The following is a 21,710-nucleotide window of genomic DNA, read 5'->3' on the forward strand; positions in this document are numbered from 1 at the left end:
TTTATGAACACTCTGTGAATCCTGTTGTCACTCCCTTTTTTACTCTCTTTTCGTTGGCTTACAAAACACAGTCACTACACTTCACAATAAATCCTGTGAAGCCCCTTGAGATGCTCTCTGAAATTAAAAATGTGATGTATCAACTGCAAGGATTATTATATATTAGTAAATGTATTGGTATTTATTAGTAATTCCATGTGTAATGTTGTGTATCAATAGGTACACACCAATACAATGTACAGCTCTTAAACAATCCAGTACATTGAATTACTTATTTGTTTTACAATGAGTGTTGAAACTTGATACAGCAAATAGTTGCTCAATGCAACTATATATAGTATTTAAATCTAAAGTGCTTGTTTTCACAAAATATATAAATGGTCATAAGAAAGCATTAGCTGAATCTCTGTGAACATCATGCCTTCTGCAAAGAGCAATAAGCAAGAAGCAGCCATTTGTCTGCATGTAATTCTAGAAACGTAAAGCAGAAGCATGAACAATAATGTCAATAATGTACAATCATTCTATTACTTTAACCAGTGAAAACATATATTTATATTTAAGTTTAAACAAGCTCTTGTCCTGATAGGTCTAACATGTTTTCCCCTTGCTCTTTTTATTCTCGGGTGAAATGACAACAGTTCACATGAGCAGGACATCTTATGACTAAGGTATGTGTGAAATCAAATAGGAACACAGGAATAATAATAATAATCCTTGCATTTGATATAACACCTTATCACATCTTCGAGACGTCTCAAGGCACTTCACTGAATATACTGTAAAGTGAATTGACTGTATATTTTGTGGGCAAAACACGGCAACCAATGATGCACAGCAGTGTTCCACAAACAGTCGTGGATTGAAGTGAGCAATTTATTATTATTATTTTGTTTGAAGGAATTATTACCCCCAGAAATCTGTCAATTGACTACCAGCTGGGTTCCTACTTACTGCTAGGTAAACAGAGGCGTGGAGAGCAAGGAAATTTGCCCAACATTTTGCCCTGCCAGGAATCAAACCCAGGTCTCTTACTTATGAGACGAGTGCTCTAATCAGTGAGCTATAGGATTCCGTATTTAGAAGAATGTAACACACCAGGAAAGTCCATCTGGCTGATGGGTCTCAAATTTGAAAAAAAAATTGTAAAATACTCTACCTCTCTCAACTGAATTCTTCACTAAATAACTATTACAAATAATTGAATATGAATGTCAATAAACTTACAAAATGATTGATGGGACTTTGAGCTTATAGTCTAGGCTGACACTCAGTGCAGGGCCAGGGGAAAGTTGCATTGTCTTCAAATGAGATGTTAAAATGAAGTCCACATCTGCCTGTTCAAGTGAGCATTTATATGACCATAGCACTATACCAAAAGTGAAGTGAATTTCTCCTGGTGTCCAAGCTAACAAACCCTCCAGGTAATGTTGATCATTCACTTTGTTGCTGTTTATGGGACATTACTGTGTGTAAATTGGCTGCAATATTGACCTACAAATACACAATCGCTACATGTTATAGTAAATTCTGTGCAGCACTTTGAGATGTCCTTTTTATGTGAAAGGTGCTCTATCAAATGTAAGGCTTTTTTTTTATTAAATGTGTCTCTCTCCAATGAAGCGCAATTTCGTGGAGGGTCTTGAGATGGATCTTGAAGGAGGCAAGGGAGGGGGCGAGGGCACTGCGTGATGGAATTCCAGAGGGTGAGGACAGAGTGGCTGAAGGCCCGCCCACCAATGGTGGAGTGGGTGAGGTGGGGGACGTGAAGCAGGCCCGCTGAGCGGAGGGAGCGGGCAGGTTGGTAGGGGATTAGGAGGTTGCAGAGGTAGTGTGGAACAAGGCCATGGAGGGCTTTGAAGGTGAGGACAAGGTTCTTGAACTGTATCCTCTGTGTGATGGGAAGCCAGTGGATTCGGGCGAGGATGGGGGTGATAGGGTCACGGAGCCTGGTGCGGGGGAGGACACGGGATATAGAGTTCTCGATGATCTGCAGCCTATGGAGGGAGAAGTTGGAGAGACCGACAAGCAAATATAGCACCAGGAACAATTTTTTTGCATATACTGGAAAGAAGAAAGAATGTTATTAAACTTGATGAAAGCAAACCTTTTCAATTTCAACTTCAATTTAACACTAATTCGGAGGCAAGTTTGTGAGAGATGAACCGCTAGAGGGAGCCGAAGGACCCAAAACCAAGTACAGTTCCTACGAAAAGTGAAAGCAGGCCATACTTAAGGAAATCAATTGCATTCAGCAGCTTCATAAACTCATTTTAACATAATACCTTGTGTGATAGAACAGGCACCAATAATTTGAAAAATCGTATGTTATTGCTAAGTCATGCTAACCATACTACAACATAGTTACTCCAAAATGTGTCATAATATTTGCTAATAAATAATTGCTAATAATAACACGGTTATTAACACATTTTTTATTACATTAGAAAGCAATGAGAAAGTAGACAGATCTGAAGAGCCAGACTAAATGTACAACTGAAGTCTGGCGCTTTCAGAATTCCCTTCCACAGTTACTGTGAATTTAATGCATCAGAACATCCATGCAGTAACAAAAAAACCTTTCAAAATTTGGCTGATGCGTTGTATCATTGTGGTGCAATGGAGAAATCTGTTGACAAACTTTTAAAAAATGAGGTTGGAAAATGTGACGCAAAATAATGTAAAACTGAAGTCCAGGGAATCAGATATAGAAGATTGAGTTAAAGAGGTATCAGGCTGACCAGAGCAGTGCAGGCACGTAATGCTATTGTACCTCATGATCATACATTGCATCGTCCAACAAACCTTCACACATAGATTCGACAAGAAGAAAGTTACAAGACCTTTAATGTTAGAAGGGAATCCTCTTAATAATAATAATAATAATAATCTTTGCATTTGATATAGCGCTTTTCATGTCAGGAGGACGTCCCAAAGCGCTTCACAGAATATACTGTAAAGTGAATTGACTGTATATTTGTGGGCGAACGCGGCAGCCAATTGCGCACAGCAATGTCCCACAAACAGTCATAGATTGAAAATGACCAATTTATTATTGGTTTTGGTTTTGGAGGGATTATTATTAGGTTCTGTGTGGAGTAAGGAAACTTGCCCAAGGTTTCGCCCTCTGCCTGGAATTGAACTCAGGTCTCTCACTTGCAAAGCGAGTGCTCTAACCACTGAGCTACAGGACTCTTCGGATCGTTAACCCATTGTCACTCTGAGGAAAATATAGTTCTGTTGTGTAAAATAATGAATTGAAGTTGCATGTTTGCATTCAACGTATTATGTATAACAATGAGTGTGTTCTATGCAATAAGATGTGCTGCGATTATGAGTTATTTCCATCTTTAGCGCTATCTGCAACTTACTGTAGGTTTTTTTTTACTGGGTGGCGTCTCATTCAACTCATATCAAGCGCTTTGGGGCGTCCCCCTGACGTGAAAGGCGCTATATAAGTGGAAATTGTATTCTTGTTGTTTCAGGAAAATCCACTGATGGATTTTGTTTTGGAAATGTCACCGCTTCAGAACAAGTGCAACAAAAGAGAATAGGAAATGCAGGAAAAATGCTTTTAGTAAAGGGGCGGTCAGTCAGCCCCCCAGCACAGGAGGTCCGGCATGCACAGTTGATCCAATGTTATGTTATGTTATAAAAGGTTTCTAACAGGAACTGGAGAAATTAAAAAAGGTTTGGGAGTTTTTAGATGCTGAGATCGGAAGGAATATTTGGGAAGTAGAGTGGATAGATTCAGTGGTCTAAAATTGTTACCATACTAAGTTACTGTGTTCCTACTAAATACAAGAGTTAAATCAGAAGTCAATTGATTATCCCAATGTGAGTGTGCATATTTACCCAAACCAAACCGTGTTACAATATTTAGAAATAAGAAGAAAATCTGGAAATCTAACAGAATCCAGAAAGGCTGGAAATCCACAGCATCTAAAAAGAAAAAAAAATATCGGCTAAGCTTTCCTGCTAACCTACCATTCTAATTCCTGCTGTTGCAATAAGCAGTTCAAAAAACTCCCTGTTTTAAAGATCGTGGGTAGTAACTTCAGCATTTATACGGGTTACATTTTAATAATGGAATCGTTTTTAAACTTGTCAAAATCCATCCAATATGCAGCACAGTCCAGGTCCATTAAAATAGTTCCTGCTCGGGACTCACACCTAAAAACGACGGCTCAACCTGTCCTTTTCGTTGGGTTTGAAAAGAAAATCTTTTTTTTTTGCAATCGCTCGGTACAGAAGGTATAGTTGATACCGAACATCTTTCTCTGACCATTGGTGGCTGCCCTTTAAAAGGCTGCGCCTGTGTGTGAGCCGGAGGCTGATCCAGTTTACAGACCAGTCATTAGGAGGAGCTCTTGGACAACTTTGTTCGTGGTTATTCAGCGATCAACATCACTGTAAACACCACACTCAACATAACTCAAACCAGCACCTTGATTTGTAATCCCCTTTACTAACTGAAGCACTGACATTTCATGAAATATCGTGTTGATTTTAATTCACGGTTACAACCGATCACCGTTGAGTAGATGCGGCGTCTCCCGTTGCAAAAAAAGATGCAAAGCTCCCCGAGAATCGTTTCTTTTTGAATTTCGCACAATTTTAGTTTTCCAAAGCAGCAATAACTAAAAATCGGTCAAGTAGAATCCACCCGCGGATCACTTGCAGTTGAGGGATACAGGGCTTGGCGATCAGACTGGGAGTATACTGTACAGCAAGTCACGTCTCTCTGGGTGGGGATGATAAATATTTACCTCCTGCAGTCACTATGCTATTGCAGTTACAATAGGTGTGAATAAAGTACGACCGATACTGAAATGCCACAGAATGGCACAGGCCAATCTAACACCCCAAACAAAACAGCAAGCTCGTTGTGTTATTGAAACCCCTGGTTACAATGCCATCAAATACTACCACCCGCATATAACCCCTCATCACGTTATAAAGCTCACATTAGTTTCATAGCACAGAAGTGTTCTCAGGTACACAAGACCACGAGACTTGGAGTCAATGTTATTTATTTCGAGGGCTTGCAGTGCTGTGATCGACGCCCCTAGATATTATTATTAACAATAACACCAGTTTCGTTTTATATTTATACTTGCTTTTTTTAATATATTGCATATGCTGGTGTCAGAATCACGTTAAAAGCCCGCACAAATGTAAATATTTTAAAAATCCAATAGCAGATGATAATTTGGGAGTCATATTAACAACGCCTTTCAACTAAAAAAAATAAGCACGCCAGGAAACGCTTGGCAAAAATATATAATAGGTCAGAAATAAAGTGGGGGTTGTGATATAAGCAAACAAGGCGGCTAATCCGCCTCAAGAATTGCACAGAAACAACAACGAGACGAGCAGCCAATTCGTTTGAATTCAAGGGTAAATTTGAATTGGGAAGGGAATATAAACCAGGATAACAAGGATACAGGCTCCACCTTTCATTGAAATAGCAGCAACACGGGCGGTCCCTTTATGCCCACCTGAATTACAAATTAGTGTATTACTTACAAATTAGTCACAATAATTGCTATTTTAAGCATTGCTAATATTTTGCAACTGCGGTTTGGAGTATGGGACGAGGCGATTGAACCATTAATCCCACATCAAAGAATGTAACGTTTCTGTCTGTGTGTGTGTGTGTGTTTGGGGGCATTTATGTACCAATACTCATTTAGTGAATCCTTCAAATCTCTGTTGATAAACACATACACGTGGGGGGGGGGGGGGGGGGGGGGTTGTTTAATATAAAGGTTACCTTACTTAATATATTTAAACAAGGACCACTGTTTTGAATAAATAAAAGGAATACTTGCTAGAGTCCAGAATATTTAAAAAAAAGCCAAACAAGAAAAAAAAACAATAATTATGTTGCGATATTCCAGCAATTGACCTCAGTGTTCACCGGAGAAATGAAACCTCGATTTTCTTCACCGGATTTTAAGTCTTCACTTTGAATTATTTGGACATTCTGATTATTTTTTGCGAGTTTTTTGTTTTGTTTCGTGTTTCAAAAAGAAAAGAAAAAAACCACACAAAGATAGGACGAGGCGGTAGTTAGAATCGGGCCAGTTTCATTTTCCAGCGAATTTTCTTTCTTATCCTTTTTGTTTGTTGGTTGGTTTGGGTTACGAAATTTTACAGAGAGATTTCAGCGATCGGGGGTAACCTTGGAACAGACTGCACTTGTGCTCCACACAGCGAGACCCAGCAAAGCCACCAGTCCCATCTTTTATATATATATATCTACTTTATCGGCTTAAAATGCTCCGCACACCTGAACCATCCGTACATGTCGGTTCAGGAAGTGGTGTGCGCGACCGCTTCAGCAAAATAATTCACACACTTTTCGTAACTAAACTTGATTGATCAAAACGGATCGATTTCATACCCAAAAAAAAAGGGCCAAAGTGGACTTGCCTTCTGCAGGTCATTTAAAAGCACCGCAGTGTCGTCAACGAAACGTAAAACCGCCGCGATAAAGCCCACTTGTGCTTAGAAGTGTCGGCGGTTATAAACGTGAAGGGCGAAGACTGGACTTTGGAGAGAGGGAGGGAGGGAGGGAGGGAGAGAGAGAGAGAGGTGGGGGGGGGGAAGGGGGGAGAAAAAAAAACTCGCTTCTATTGATGGAACAAATCAGAAATAATAAGGTTTTTAATGGATCTGTTTCAGACGCTCTCCTTTTTTTTTTGCAATACTTGTGGCAGGTGTGCAACGAGGGGGCAAAACTGAATGCTCTCACGCCGAGGTGTGAGATGATTATTCAAATAGGCAGTAAGGAAATTGGGATTGGAGGTTCGCCCTACGCGCACACAGCTATATCACCTTCCACCGCCCGCCACCAACGTCACTTTGACTCCTGTCATCATCAGACGCCTTAGATCGCTTCCAGCGGCAGTTTACAACAACCCGCAGACCCACCACTTCCCGAATAACCTATTCCGCAATCCGACACGGAGATCCATCGCCCACGATCTTCTCGGCAGGAACTTTTTTTTTTCCCAGAGCCCTATAATGCACGCTGCTCCCACCATGCTGGGCGCAGTGAAAATGGAAGGACACGAGCACACGGATTGGAGCTCCTACTATGGAGAGCCCGAGGTAGGTTTCGGCAAAGCAATCCTCTTTATGTACAAGATAATATTAGCCTTAAGATAATATTAACTTTGCGATCAAATATTGACTTGCGGCGCCTCCAATTCCTCCTCGATTTGCACGCAACAGTCTTTAAACAAAGTTTCTGTTTGACTTTTCAAAAAACTTCTGTGGCGCATTTAAACATTTCCAGACGCTTTTTTAGCTTTTTCGTGTTGTCCTTCCCGATGATGAGAACACAGCCTCGAGTATTATTTACGAAAAGCGAGAGGCCGTGTATTTGTTGGGCGGATTAAGTTAAGGCTTTCAGCTCTCCTCCACGCGATTGAACACTTTCCTTCCCTACCCCGGGGGTTGCTTTGGGCGGTGCGTTTGCTGAGGTCGTCTTTATATTTTTAACGATCTCCTCCGTGCTTTAGGATATATATTTTTTTAAAAAAAAAATAATTTCAAAAGTTCATCGACTCATACAGACAAATGTAATAACATGGATCGATAAAACAAGCAATGCGATGGCTCAGGCTGGCAATGAGAAGCCTCCTACGCTTTGGTGGATGGCTGTCTGGTTAGCTGGGTCTGTTAACACAAAAGGGTAACGTTTTCTTACCAAAAATAACAAATAAACCCCACAGAGGTCGACGAGCTTTGCTAGTGGTAAATATTGACGATATTTATTGAAAAATTGCAGTTGATAAGTTACATAACCGGCTGTCGATGCTAGATGTGAATTCTTTAAAAATCTAATGATTTTTAACACGTTTTTTTGCGAAAAACAATAACAGTGGATTTTTGGAATTTCTTTTTGAAGGGTTACCCCACTGTGAGCAATATGAATCCAGGGATTGGAATGAATAGCATGAACACCTATATGAGCATGTCTGCGATGAGTAACGCGGGCAACATGGCAGCAGGGTCCATGAACATGTCATATGTGAGCACCGGCATGAGCCCCTCAATGACTGGTATGTCTCCTGGTGCTGGGGCAATGAATGGCATGGGAGCTGGGGTAACGGGCATGGGCACTGGCCTTAGCCCCAACATGAGTCCGATGAGCGCCCAGGCTAGTTCCATGAATGCCTTGACTTCTTACACCAATATGAGCATGAGTCCCATGTACGGGCAATCCAACCTCAACAGATCCAGGGATCCCAAGACTTATCGCCGCAGTTACACTCACGCCAAGCCTCCTTACTCCTACATCTCGCTCATAACCATGGCTATCCAGCAATCTCCCAGCAAGATGCTGACCCTCAGTGAGATCTACCAATGGATAATGGACCTCTTCCCCTTCTACCGTCAGAATCAACAACGTTGGCAGAACTCCATCCGCCACTCTTTGTCATTCAACGACTGCTTCCTCAAAGTCCCCCGGTCGCCAGACAAGCCGGGCAAAGGGTCCTTCTGGACCCTACATCCCGACTCGGGCAACATGTTCGAGAACGGCTGCTACCTCAGGAGGCAGAAGCGCTTCAAGTGCGAAAAGAAGCAGGCGCTAAAGAGCGCCCAGGAAACGACCAGGAAAACGTCGGAGACGGGGTCAACGGGCAGCAACAGCAGCTCGGAGAGCACCAACGGGAATGAGTCCCCCCATTCCAGTGCTTCTCCAGGGCGTGAGCAGAAAAGGTCACTGGTGGACATGAAGTCAGCCTCAGCCCTCAGCCCCGAGCACAGCCACACCAGCTCCTCGGTGGCACAAGCCCAGCAACATCTGATGCATCAACACCACTCGGTCCTGTCTCACATCGCATCTGAAGCGCAGGCTCACCTGAAGCCGGACCACCACTATTCGTTCAACCACCCGTTCTCAATCAACAACCTAATGTCGTCCGAGCAGCAGCATCACAAAATGGACCTGAAAGCTTACGAACAAGTGATGCACTATTCTAACTATGGGTCCCCAATGACCGCTAACCTCCCCATGAGTTCCAAAACCGTCTTAGACACATCGGCCATTGCGAGCGACGCGTCTTACTATCAAGGTGTGTATTCTAGACCTATTATGAACTCCTCTTAAAAAGGCTTTGGACGCAGAAATGGACTTTGTCAGCTGTGTACATTTGTAAATGTTGATGCGTCCATCCATTCCAGATACTTGTTTTTAAATGTTTGAAATTGTTTAGATAACCCAGTTGTTGATCAGATTGACTGTATTGTGTTGGGAGCTCAATTTTCATGTTTTCCACGAAAAAAAAACACCCGAAAAGGCAACGTTTACTGTGTAAGATTAAAACGCTCTCCACGCGGCTTTCCGCATGGACCCGAACCAGTGCTGTTTCTTTTTTTCTCATATTAAAAAAAAAGGCGATGAGATGTTTGTTGCCGTTTTCTCTCCCACCCCCCCAAAAAAAAATCTACCAGTAATTTATCCTTTGTATATGCTTTATTTATGGCTTGTGAAACGTTCTCTTCTTGTAGTTTTACCGGGCTTTCAGAAACTATAATAAAAAGTATTATGTTTGTGTAGTAGATGTTCACAGATTTATCCTGTCAAGTGCAGTGGTTACATTATTCGCTATTTGGAGGGGATGCTGTCGGATGCCTTCTAGCCAGAGGTTAATTGTTCTTGAATTGTTGCACTTTTGGTAATTTCATAAACCCAGTTCCTTGGTAGCCCGGGATCGCAACTACATACGATTAAAAATCCCCCCCCCCCCCCCCCCCAGTGGCTATTTGGACTGAAAAAGTGATTTAATTTATTGTTAAAATTTTTAGATTTTAGTGTGAAGGATTCTTTCCGCTGTAAGAAATCGAAACCGTTTTCGTTGAAATGTTAACATTTTATAAAGATAAATGTAACAAAACACACACACAAAAAAAATAAAACGAACATATTTTGATCCAGTGAGACGCGCTGTGATATTTTTGTCAACGCTTTTTGTGTTGTGTCACTCGGTTGTTGGCATTTTAGACTCTCGTCGAACCATACAAGCAGAAATAAACTACATTTTCGACAAAGTGGTAGCATTCAGCGCATTCTACCTGGTCATGCGAAACCTCCGCAACTCGATCTATCTCTACAGGACATTCATTGGTGGGTGTTCCCAATCCCAATCAGTCGTTAAAGTATATCCGGCAAGTATTCCAATTTTATTTCTAATATATTATGGAGCTGCATTGATAAGGCAAACATTTCCTGCCTCGAATAGCATCGTCTTACTTTCGAAATGACGGCTTTAGCAATTACAGTACGTATCGTTGCGCTATATCAACTGAGGCGTCCTGGGGCGTTGCAGCTTGTAAACGTTTTGATGCAATGGATTTGAATACGCGGCGAGTGTCTGTTTGTCCCTTTTCCAAGTTAGCACTGCGCTGTGTGCACTTGTATTTTTTTAGTCATGGTACTGTTGCAACCACGTAAAGTGGCGCCAGGTAAAAAAAGCTGTCCAGTCTGCTGTCGTCTGCCTCTGGTTCTTGTTCGAAAGAAACGGTGTAGGTTTCCCATCTACGAAACGAATTACTGCAACTCCATTGAAAAGGTATTTAAGAGGAATGTCCAGCACGCAGCGTTCAGACGAGGCTCGGTGTTGATGGACATTTATTTCCCCTGTTAGGTCTCCCATTAGTTAGTGTAAATCTAAAAATGATCTAATTTTTGTTTGTTATTAATACTTAGCTCCCGGTACACCTAGATATGAATAAACACGTTCGTGTTCGCTTGAAAGGCAATGTGTGAAGGAGAAATAATAATAATAAACAAAATTACTATTTATAATATTTTACATATACAGTAAAATATAATTATTTCTGGTAGGTTCATGCATTGGTAGGACATCTGTGGTGGGATATTTCTGTGGCATTGGGTCATTTTTAATGAACAGCGGGATACCTGAGCCATTCTAGCAGTTAAATAAGATCATCCTTCAATCATCGTTTTATTCATTTACAAGACCACTTAACACCATTCATACGTTCAAAGTGTATCACCGCTGCCGAGAGTTGCAATACAATGACGAGTCAGCCTCCAAATCCGATTATAATTTTCACTATTATTCTTGCGGATTTTAATTTAATTACAAAATATGTCGGAGATTTGGCAAGTTTCCTGTTTAACCAACTGCCAGAGCCAAACAGGCAGCGCGATTTGTTTTGCGCTTCAATAATTTATAACTGTTCTTTCACTGACAGTGCAAAGCCCGGTGTTCATTTGAATTATTAAAATTGTCTTTTTTTTCCTCCTTTGAAATGATTAATATAATCCCGTTAGTATTGGTAATGTTATGATCTATGCAAAAACCGGGCCTAGATATGTCAGGATAAAGCTGATATCCTCTAAAATATTTTTTTTCCGATTGCACATTCGCTTTCGACGTTTGTTTCGGCTTTCTTGTGAGAATGGTCCTCTCCCCCTCTCTCTCTTTCTCTTATCTGCTTCGTTCAATCTCCTAAATCTCATCATTGTTCGGTGAGATAATGGGTCCATTAGCTATCATTTTGTTCTGCTCCTATCTAAACTGATGTGGTTAATACTGTAGTAAGTTAAAACAATCTCGGGTCATGTTAGTTTTAATATATAAAAGGTTAAAACCTGCCCCGTGCCATTTGAAAACCTTCGTGTTGAAAGCAGAATGCAACATGACCAGTCTGATAACTCAAACCACACACAAGAAATACGGTGCATCTAAATTGCTAAACGCAGCCATACGTGTAGAATAAATGACCTGTCTTAAATGCTCAATGCACTTTATAACGTGTCAAACAAAAACTTATTGGAACTCTGAAACCAGTTTCAATCAGATTATTTTCTTGTATTTTTCTTCATTAAAAAGCATATCCGCTTTCTATGACCACTTGAAATAGATATTGTTTTAAAATTAAACTTAAGAAACCAGGGACCGCAGTCAGCAAACTGGAGACTGCACTGTGTTGTCGTAGCAAATTGCATAAGGCTCGCTGCCTCTATATCCAACCTATGAATCCGGGTTAAAGATAGAGACAACCAAACCATTATCAGTTCTATAACGACATTAATTATGCAATGGATAAATCAAGCAACAAAACCTTCTACAAGTCTCGTTTCAACACGTGCTGTTTTTTTTTTGCCATCGCCAGGAATGGCAGGGGAAGGCGAGTCAAAATCGCATTGAAAGTTTAACCTGTCATAACATGCAGCGAGTGAGTTGGCTGTGTTTCCTCTCTGTATAGATATTTAAACGGAACTATTTTCCAAACTACAAAACCGCATACTCTTCTGCATAATGTTTTGCATAACGTTAGAGGTGACAGTCAAAAAGAAGCACAGCCATAATCTTTCAATACTTTATAATTTGCTGCATATAAATATATTCAATGTTCAGAAGTAGCTGATGGAAACTTAATCCAAAACTGGGGTAAAGAACATGATAATTTGAGGAAGATGGAACATATTGTTTTAAAAAATCCTTAGTTCAGTTGCTCGCCCTTCCCCCAGTTGGATATGTTTCCCACGCGTCAGCGAAGTAATAGAGTGCTGTTGAGCAAAATAACAACATTAAATCCTCTGTTAATTCCGCATTGTTCCAACACACCGTTCGCACTGCAGTTACCCAGGAATTACTTGTATCTCGACCCCCAAGGACACACACGTTGTGAACGAACCATGAAATTTGTTTCATTATCACATAAAAGGCTCCCGGAGCGAAGCAAAATGCAGCGAGAAATGAGCCAACTTTGCCAACAATAGCGTGTGAATGCGATGCTCTAACCTGCGTGTCCCAAATCACAGAGCCATTGCCGGAGGTTGGTTTTTAGTGTCTCTCACTTCAACAGTCCCACCAGAGAAGCTTTATCATCGCATCAAACCTTGCAATATATACATGTATATATATACATATATATTTATACATACATATAATATTGACTCGTAAGAACGTTTCTGTCATCGTTACTCAGTCATCACAATCTTAAAGGTCATGTTAAAACATGATCAGTGTTCAACTTTTGCCTCACGTTCAGATTATTTCTACATTTATTTCAAACTTCGATCCTTGTGAGCCGGTATATGCTTTCTGGAGCGGGTGGGGGTGGACAAAAACTCGCGATCTGCAAATAAACAGAATCAGTAAACAAGAAGATCTGGAATCAAATTCCAAGCTTTCAACAACACGTCACACTTCAGTCAATTTACGCAGATTTCTTTCCATACTGCAGATTTTTTTTTGCCATTATACTTAAAGGAATTTTGTAACGTAGATCGATATCTTGGTAAAATAATCATTTTTTTTTAACCTAGCTGGGCAGTGAAATCTTTGCTTTGTGCTAAAGTCAACACTGCCTGAGTTGAGCTCAAATAATCCTGCAATGCCTCGACTTCTTTACAGTCTGAGCGGCTTCAAAGATGGACTAACATCGCTGAAGAACCAAGAAGCATCGGGCATGCTGTTTTGGGGAAGGAAAATATAATTTAAGGTAAAACAAAATCAATAAGAACTGTATCAATACATATTAGGTAACATGGTAACATGATCCTAAATGGAGCGCTTGCATCTGACTCAGTCTAACTGTTAATGCCTCACCTGAGCAGATAACATAGTTACTACAGGTCATTTCAATCAAATACCGGACTGCTCTTGGATTAACATTCAGAAACCCGATGACAGGAACTGTGTATTTCTACGGTAGTCGTTAGATTCGATTTGAGGCGGAAATTGCATGGTTACCTTTCTCTTTGGTGCTTTGATGAACATTGCTAGTTTAAATCAGTTTGCCTGATATGTTTTTATATCATAAACGAGACACCAAGCATTCAATCGATATGTTTAATTTGTTTTGCTGCTCACGAAGTGCATGGTTTATTTTAAATGTCATCGGTGGCTGTAAGGTATTAGCATCTTTTGCCCTTTTAAACCCCAAATACTTCAGAGAACAAATGGTATTGGGGAAGTTTTATTTTAGACTAAGATTTATTTTGCTGCCTTTTGTGCAATGCTTAATTTGCGTTCCATTACATTGATGCAAATTGAAATATTATCTATTGCATGTAGTATAAAAAACCAGCTACATTAATTGACAATAAAGACATTATTGTTTTTGAGCGTTATAATAAATGAACGCTGAAAATGTGGTGCACTGACATAACAGATAGCAGATGGATATAGAGATAGTTAGATAGATGCATACATTTATAGAGATAAGATACGGGTATAGGTGATTGGGATAATACATTTCTGGGCTTCACTTGTTGGCTGAATCGAGAAATAATATTCTGCATATTCGTGGCATTGTGAGTAAACCAGTTTTATATTTAACAAACCTTTCGGTGAGCTGCGCATAAGTAAAATTAAGGGTTTTAATTGCAAAATGCACCCTGATGTTGAAGGGGTTTGTGGGGGAGGGGAGGGTATATAAACTTGATGAAATAAAGGTGAACAGAAACTAAAATAGACCAGCACAAAACGAGGCAAGAAGCTCGGCGACACGTCTTAGTCGAATCCGAGATTGTAGAAAATCAATTGATCCCACTGACCTCTAAATATATATATATTTGATGGAAACGAAGAAATAAGAATTATCTCTCGTCGGCGACAGCTTTGAAAATGAATGAATCATTGTCGGCGCTGTAAAACTTCGCAGTGAGCATCGACACAGTATCAGATCAGCAAGAAACGGGTTCCTCTGCTCTACTGAATCAAAATTCCAGCAGCGGTGAATATCGCTGTTGCTTCTCGTCACTCATTCAGGAACATCATACAATAAAGCAAAATCCGTCAATTAAGTAAAAAGTGTTATTCCTTCTTCTGTGAGGCTACTTTATTAAGCATACCCTATTGGAATGATGATGCAAGTATTGCTTGTTAATTAACCCCTTGTAATAAGATACCCATATGCTTACAGCTGTTCTTACCACATCTACAATACAGTGTATTAATGGTATTGTATCACTGTTTCAATAAAATAGAAAGGATCCCTTCTTGAACCAACCTTTTTTTTTAAGCCAAGGCTTTCTTGAAGTGCGGTTTTATATATTGACTTTGACGTGTTTGAGATATCACTTCAATTCAGTTCGTTTTTAATTGACCAAAGATACCATTGCATAGAATCGGTTGGGGACTTTTGGACCTTAAAGATTTCATGACAGATACAGAGAGTGCACATGCACCATTGCATTGTCAAGCTGTATCGGACACGACCAGGCCACTTAACTCAAAGAGACAAAAGATGTGATAGAGATTGGAAGGGATCAATCGATTCAACGCACAGGCGAACTACAGCTCCTCTAACAAAACTGGACGGGAGCATATAATGCCTTCCTTAACCACACTCATATATATATGTATATATATATATTACATACACACATGTATGTCATATATATTATATATGCATATGTAATATATTATATATGTGCGTGTTTGTGTGTATGATAATATATATAATAAGCAGTATATTTAAAACAACGACAATTATCTTTCAGGTTGTATCTATTTTATTTTACGTGGGTCTATCTCAGCGAAGCGGCGCTCTTTTGAACAAATAAAATGAAACGTTCAACCTTTAAAGGAGAAAACAATCAAAAAAAAACGAATAGAGGCATGATTTAGACTGAGAAACAAAACATGAAAAGGTATCGTTTAATATGTCGTCGGATTTGATAAATGCGAAAGCTCCAGAAAGCATTGATGTTTGATTATTTAACAGAAAGTGCAATAAAGAAAACATTTCATTTTGACTCGTTTCACACAGACAGCTTATATTTCTTAAAATGTAAATTAAAATTGTTGTGTGTATCAATTAGGTGCGGATGTGTTGCAATAAACAAAATCAATAGATTATTGAAAGCCTACGAGCATATCATTGTAAATGATTTTAAATCAATATTTTACGTCTTTCAATATTTTAGATTTCATTTGAATGTTATCCAGTTTTGCGGTTATGCCATATTTTGCCCTCCAGCTGGTCATATTTTCAGTACACGATCAGTTCTGTACAGCACAAGCTGAAAGGGTAATGGTTGTTAAATAATTAATACAGTTCTATTCCTCTAGTAATGCGAGTCTTCGGATTTGTCAATTACTTGTCATTAAATGAGTGTATACCCACGTACTTCATTTCACATTCTTTGATGGGAAATAACCTTTGTGAAGCCCACTCCAGTGCTGAATTAAATGCAACTGGCCTTTTGATATGTAGGTTCAAAGTAGCCGGCTTCTTCCACGATAAAGCCCCTCTCCAGTTAACGCCATAACATTAATGACTAAAACTTGCTCCGCTCAGGAGATTTAATTTTAAAGTCATATGGGATAATGAATGTAAAATACTGAAAGGTCATTTAGATTTCTGAAAGAAATCCACGATATATTTAAACCTAGGAAGCTGATAAAAGAAAGTAGCTCGGGAGAGTGGAGGAATAATGAAGCACTATAGCAATGAACTTGGGTTTATACTGTTGTAAAACTAAGCAACATTGCATTTTGTTTGATAGGAGACATTTTATTTAGCCTATATTGGGCAACCCTTCGGCCCCGTCCTTTAAACCGGTCAACACCAAAGGACTCCTAATACCTTTTGATGGGGATTGCATTAATTATCCCCCCAAAAAGGAACAGAATTGTCCACAGCCAACGAAAAGAACAAAGTAATACCTTCAAAAGCAGAACAGTTCTTTTTCCGCTCTCAATGCACTAAAAAGAAGAGGATTTCTGTACAGACATAACTCGCAGCCATGGTGCTAAGTGGAACAGAAAACTGTTCCAAATGCCCCAGATCAGAGTTTTTTTTTAAGAGAGAAAGTTTAATTAGGTTATAATGTGGCGGTGTTTGAATCGTGAGTTAACCCAGCAAAGAAAGTGCACTATTACCCCCCACCCCCCTCTCACCCCACCCTCTCTCCTCCCCAACCCCCAGCCCCAGGACCTACAACAAGTCACACGTAGGGATTCTCTCAGAAAGATTTAAATGGTCAGAAAAGGCTGCAAATGCCTTCAGTTAAGACCTGGTAGGTTACAGACTGTAAGCTTGGACGGTTTACTGTTGTTATGGCAACAGTACACAGCTACCGCCTATATGAAGGGGTTTGCTGATCCGTTTACTTCTGTGAGCCATTTTAATTATATTTTTTTTAACCATTTACGTTATTTGCATATGGGTAGTAAATATCGCCGGTCGCCACATTTTTGCACCGGTTGGTTGTGGGGCAATAAATTGCAGGGGTTTCTGGGGGGTGGGTGGGGTGGGGAGTGGGGGGGGAGAGGGGCAAGTACATGAGCCCCCCCCCAACCCAACCATCATCCACTGTAGACTCAACCTCTGTGACTCCTGTTCAGAAATTTGCTGCTAGTCCCAATGCCGATCTCAGCTCTCCTTCACTCTGGCTGTGATTGCCACTGAGCCTTGCAGACTGCCGCAAAGCTTGTGTGCCTAAACAAAAAAAAATATTTTTAAATCACCCGAAATGGGTTAATAAGAATCGTGGCCACCTAAATATAATTGACCAGCCCATAGAAACGTTCTCACATATTATGCTCCTATTTTGTCGAAGTGGAGATTTTCATCGATGCAAAATAATCCAGACACAGGGGTCGATTCTATTTTAAAGAAAACAAAGATAAACAATGCCTTCGAAATACCAGGCGTTAAAAAGTTGCACCGAGTTTAGAAAGTCAGGGATGGACACGGGGTTTAAGTAGTTAACTAAGGTCTGGAACACCCAAGTTGTGCAGTCTCCAGGGAGACTGATGGAGACGAAACTTACAAGCTGTAATTCTGCTTTAGCCTATTGCAGGGGTGGGACAGTTCACACTATACAGCATTAACTCTTCTTTCTTTTGAAATATTGCTAATCCTCTATCTGTGCCGGGGAAGCAGCCGGCGCGCAGTACATTAAAGCTTCAGGAGGAAGCTGGATGTGGTTGAGGGCAAAGAACGTTCTTCAAACTTGATATAAATATAACACCCACAACACACAAAAAAAGTGACACAACCCATCACTAACTACAATCAATGCCTTGCTGGGGTTTTTTTTCCCAAATGCATACACACATTTTAAGATGCGATGGTACGAAAATGTTTTCGTTAGGAAATATTACATTCCAATATTTCATGAACGCCACATTAGTGGAACGGGACATTGACGATATCCAGTGTTTTCTGAAATTATATTCATGTACTGCCTACAATTAAATAATATCTATTTTGTAAGGGCGCCTTGTAAACACACCATAAAAGAGAATCTATTTCAAAGATACGCTCTCTCAGACTGGCTGTGTATCCCCCGACCAGCTATACTTGACCTTCTCGTAATAAGGCAATTAAATAGCAATTTTTGTGTAGAATGATAAAGCGACCTATTACAAGTCGGGAGGAGAGAATGATAGCACAAAGGCAATGAAAACCCGTAGTGCCGGAGAGAGAGAGAGCGAGAGAGAGAAACAGACTGCTCGCTTTCAATCCGAAATAACTGATTATATCCTAAAACAGCTGAGCGAAGTTTACAAGAATCAAGGACTACTGGAGGGGAGGGGATGGGGTGGGGGGGGGGGGGGGGTCCCACCAGGGTGTACATTTACTCTATTTATGTAGCATTTTAGGGCGTTCGGAATTGGCAAATCGTCGGATTCAGTCTTAACTTCGAAGCCGATTTTCTGCAGCTCTTAAAATAACGTCTACGGATCACGGATGTGGATGTTGAGGGGTTCGATCCAAAACGGGAGAATATTCGCGGAAGAGCCTTACGCGTATGATTTCTCCAGCGCTGTCACGGCTATTTGGTGGAGAGCGTCGGTTCAGCTTTCAGAGTAGCAGTGAGATGCCCTGTCACCCGACGCCGTCTTTCCTCCATCCTCGTCTCTTGCAGTCACATTGCCAAGAAGATGTCTGTTGATGTCTTATGTTGTATTTTGGTTTAAGGTGAAACTGTCACCAAATGGGGCAGCTGTAACTCATTGCCGCTGTACGAAAACACGGGGCAGCGATCATTTCGTCCCAATTAAGGTGTTCGAGTATTATAATCTATAATTTTAGCAGACGTTGAACCAAGGTTATTTCAGAAATTCGTAGGGCGCACGGGATCTGGTTGCTCGTCAATACGAAAAGATCACTAACGAATCTGCGTTGGTTTAAAGGCAATCGCAGAACAGGGTCAATAATGGGAGAGCTCAGTGACTGTAACTGTCTACGGGCTTTGATGTTTAATATAATAGATCGGAAGCTATTAATATTCTCTTGATGAATTTATACTAAAATTCAAAAATTGATGCGGATCGCGAATTTAGTCATTGAATCGAAATCGACGATAGCAAGTAAAGCAGCCCCTCCTTATTAATTGTTATATTCCGCCAGGCATGTCATTTGCAGATGACTTTTTCCACTCGTTCTCATATTTAAGATGTTCTGAGTCTGCGAGAGGTTACTTCTGTAGGTAAAACAAAGTAGTTTCGTTCACTAAATTATGCCCGCGGATTATAAATATTTCTTCAATCTCCTGGTTCTTTAGCAGCCAACGTGCTGTGATTTTCCGTGGTGTCCATCGATATCATCTCAATATTTGGGACAATTCTTGCAAAACATTCAGCACGGAAAAAAAATGCTATCAAAAGGAGCCAATGTCATAATATTGTACAGGACTTGTACTGTCGGTTATCCAACATCCTCACGCGGTTAATACCGCCTATTTATGAGTTGTGAGAACGGCTATTTATTTTCTGTGTCCCTTCAAAGAGCAAACCTGTGTAGAGAAATATCCACTGAAACAACCCCTTATAGCTCGGGTTCATTGCAGATGCGGCTGCCAGCAACACCCTGCGCTGAGAAATTTATATCTAAAATACAATGAATGTGTCTCGATCCAGAACATAATAAAAATAACCGAATAATGTAAAAAATGGTACCACATCGTGTGTGCTTCTTAGAAATCTGTGCGTTTTGTTTTGAATTTCTAAAAAGGAAAACTTTTCATCCCAGTGGTTTTTGTGGCTCTTAAATTTAGTCAAATTTACGGTCGTTGTCGAATCCATTACTTGTGCTAATTAACACAACGAATGATTTCAGAAAGGACCGCAGATTTGACTCAATGCATATTGAAACCCACGCAAAGAGCCTTATTTTTCACGGAAATCTTTAGATGTTGTATTAATTGTTAGATGGGTTCTTCCGCGTGTGAGATGAATATTCAGCGTGTCCATAAGGCTCGGGCTTTTCAATTGGATTGATTTTAAGGATGTGGTGTTGCACTGAATTCGAAGACCGAGACGAGGAATTGTCTTATTTATTGCTTTTATTTAACAACTCGGCCCGTTTTGCACCTGGATTCGGCAAGATAACCTTCTCGGCCGTAATTGTATTTACAAGAAGTAACAGATTGGAGTCTGTCGGGTGTAACAGTCAAGTCCACGCACTGCACTATCGAGACAAGCATCGAGAAGTAGCTTCAGAAATGCGGGCAGCATTTTTGTTATTTCTATTTGCAACGCCCTGACTGTGGTTCAGCTTCAGCACTGAGCTTCTGTATCAAACCTGCAGCATACACGCATTGCAATAAATACAATTGCATCCAGAGCCACGCTGTATATGTGTGCCTGTCTGTACCCAAGTGTTTTTGTGTGTGTGTGTGTGTGCGCGCTATATAGATATGTACATACATGTTAGTATATGCGTGTGATTTTGTGTGAGTGTGTGTGTGTATATGTATGTATATATGTATGTATGATGGTGACAAAGTTAGTGGATTGTGCCTGTTTTACATGCATGGGACCTTTGTTCGTGCCTGTTGTATTAGTTTGTGTGTGCGTATGTAGGTATGTGTGGGAATGTGCGATGTACTTGTGAGAATGTGTATATATATTATACGAGAATTGACAGGCCCTCTGTCAGTGTGAATCTGAATATGGCTCAGACAGTCTGTGTATAATGGAGCAAATGGCATGGCAGACACCGATTTGCAGGTACTTTGTGCAAATGCTGACAAATTGGAGCGGTGCTGGTAGCTCTGTGTCACTCGCAAATGAAGCGGAGGTCTGGAATCACACACCCAAACACATGCAAAAAGCTCCACTGACCAGTTCAAACCTCCAGTTAATTGTTTAATCTATTTTAAAATAGGGGAGTCTTTCTCTCTGTCTAATGACGTTTAAACGCTCAAGAATGGGTCAAATAGAACGATCGACAATGTAACCCGTTTCAATTAAGTTTAAAAAGTCAGTTTTGCATTACAGACAATCGGATTTCCAGCCAAAGCAAAGAGGAAAAGGTGTGAAACTGTATCCCTGTGCACATCACTGGCATGAATCTTGGTACTTGGTTACTCTAACGTATGCTATAGAATTGAGTGATTTCAGCAAAAAAACATACCATATTAATGCAAACTGGGCACTCCAAACGCACTATAACTGTGCACATGTGTATGAGTGCGAACGTATGTAGTGTGCACTGTGGACGTAGGTGTATGATGGCATATATCACCTCATGGCTGTTTGCAGGAAATTGCCCACTGCAAATTGGCTGCCCCATTCTCCTACAAATACAGTCACCACTCTTCACAGAAACCTTGTGAAATGCTTTGAGACAGGCACAATATCAAATGCAAGTATTCTTCTTATTCTATTGGTGTGTGAGTTCTCAATTTCAATGTGTGTCAGCAGGTGTTTTCTGTGAGTGTGTGAATGTATATCACAAGATCAGAAGAGGGG

At 40.4% G+C, this 21,710-nt stretch overlaps 1 protein-coding gene and 1 long non-coding RNA gene across 3 annotated transcripts in view; both read left to right on the forward strand.

The window, feature by feature from the left end:
* Positions 1–6,602: 6,602 nt before the first annotated feature.
* foxa2 (forkhead box A2) lies at positions 6,603–9,942 on the forward strand. Of its 2 annotated transcripts, none has more exons than XM_007898355.2 (2): positions 6,603–7,119; positions 7,922–9,942. In XM_007898355.2, exons 1-2 carry the CDS (start codon positions 7,033–7,035, stop codon positions 9,125–9,127), a joined length of 1,293 nt encoding a protein of 430 aa, XP_007896546.1. In that variant the 5' UTR covers positions 6,603–7,032; the 3' UTR covers positions 9,128–9,942. The 2 variants fall into 2 exon arrangements, with proteins under 2 accessions (XP_007896546.1, XP_007896547.1); XM_007898356.2 differs by lacking the exon at positions 6,603–7,119 and adding an exon at positions 7,629–7,767.
* A 3,425-nt stretch (positions 9,943–13,367) lies between these two features.
* LOC103181696 overlaps positions 13,368–21,710 on the forward strand; it is a 57,567-nt gene continuing 49,224 nt past the window's right edge. The window contains exon 1 of the long non-coding RNA XR_488232.2: positions 13,368–13,497. This is a non-coding gene — a long non-coding RNA (uncharacterized LOC103181696). The remainder of the gene's footprint in view (positions 13,498–21,710) is intronic.

Source organism: Callorhinchus milii, unplaced genomic scaffold (genome assembly GCF_018977255.1).
Source record: "Callorhinchus milii isolate IMCB2004 unplaced genomic scaffold, IMCB_Cmil_1.0 Scaffold3, whole genome shotgun sequence".
Classification (NCBI taxonomy): Eukaryota; Metazoa; Chordata; class Chondrichthyes; order Chimaeriformes; family Callorhinchidae; genus Callorhinchus; species Callorhinchus milii.

What these genes read in the sequence shown, in the direction of transcription:
- foxa2 (XM_007898355.2), top strand. Translation starts at nt 7,033, where the DNA reads ATGCACGCTGCTCCCACCATGCTGGGCGCAGTGAAAATGGAAGGACAC. An exon ending in CCTACTATGGAGAGCCCGAG is followed by an intron (nt 7,120 to 7,921) that starts GTAGGTTTCGGC and finishes TTCTTTTTGAAG; the next exon opens with GGTTACCCCACTGTGAGCAA.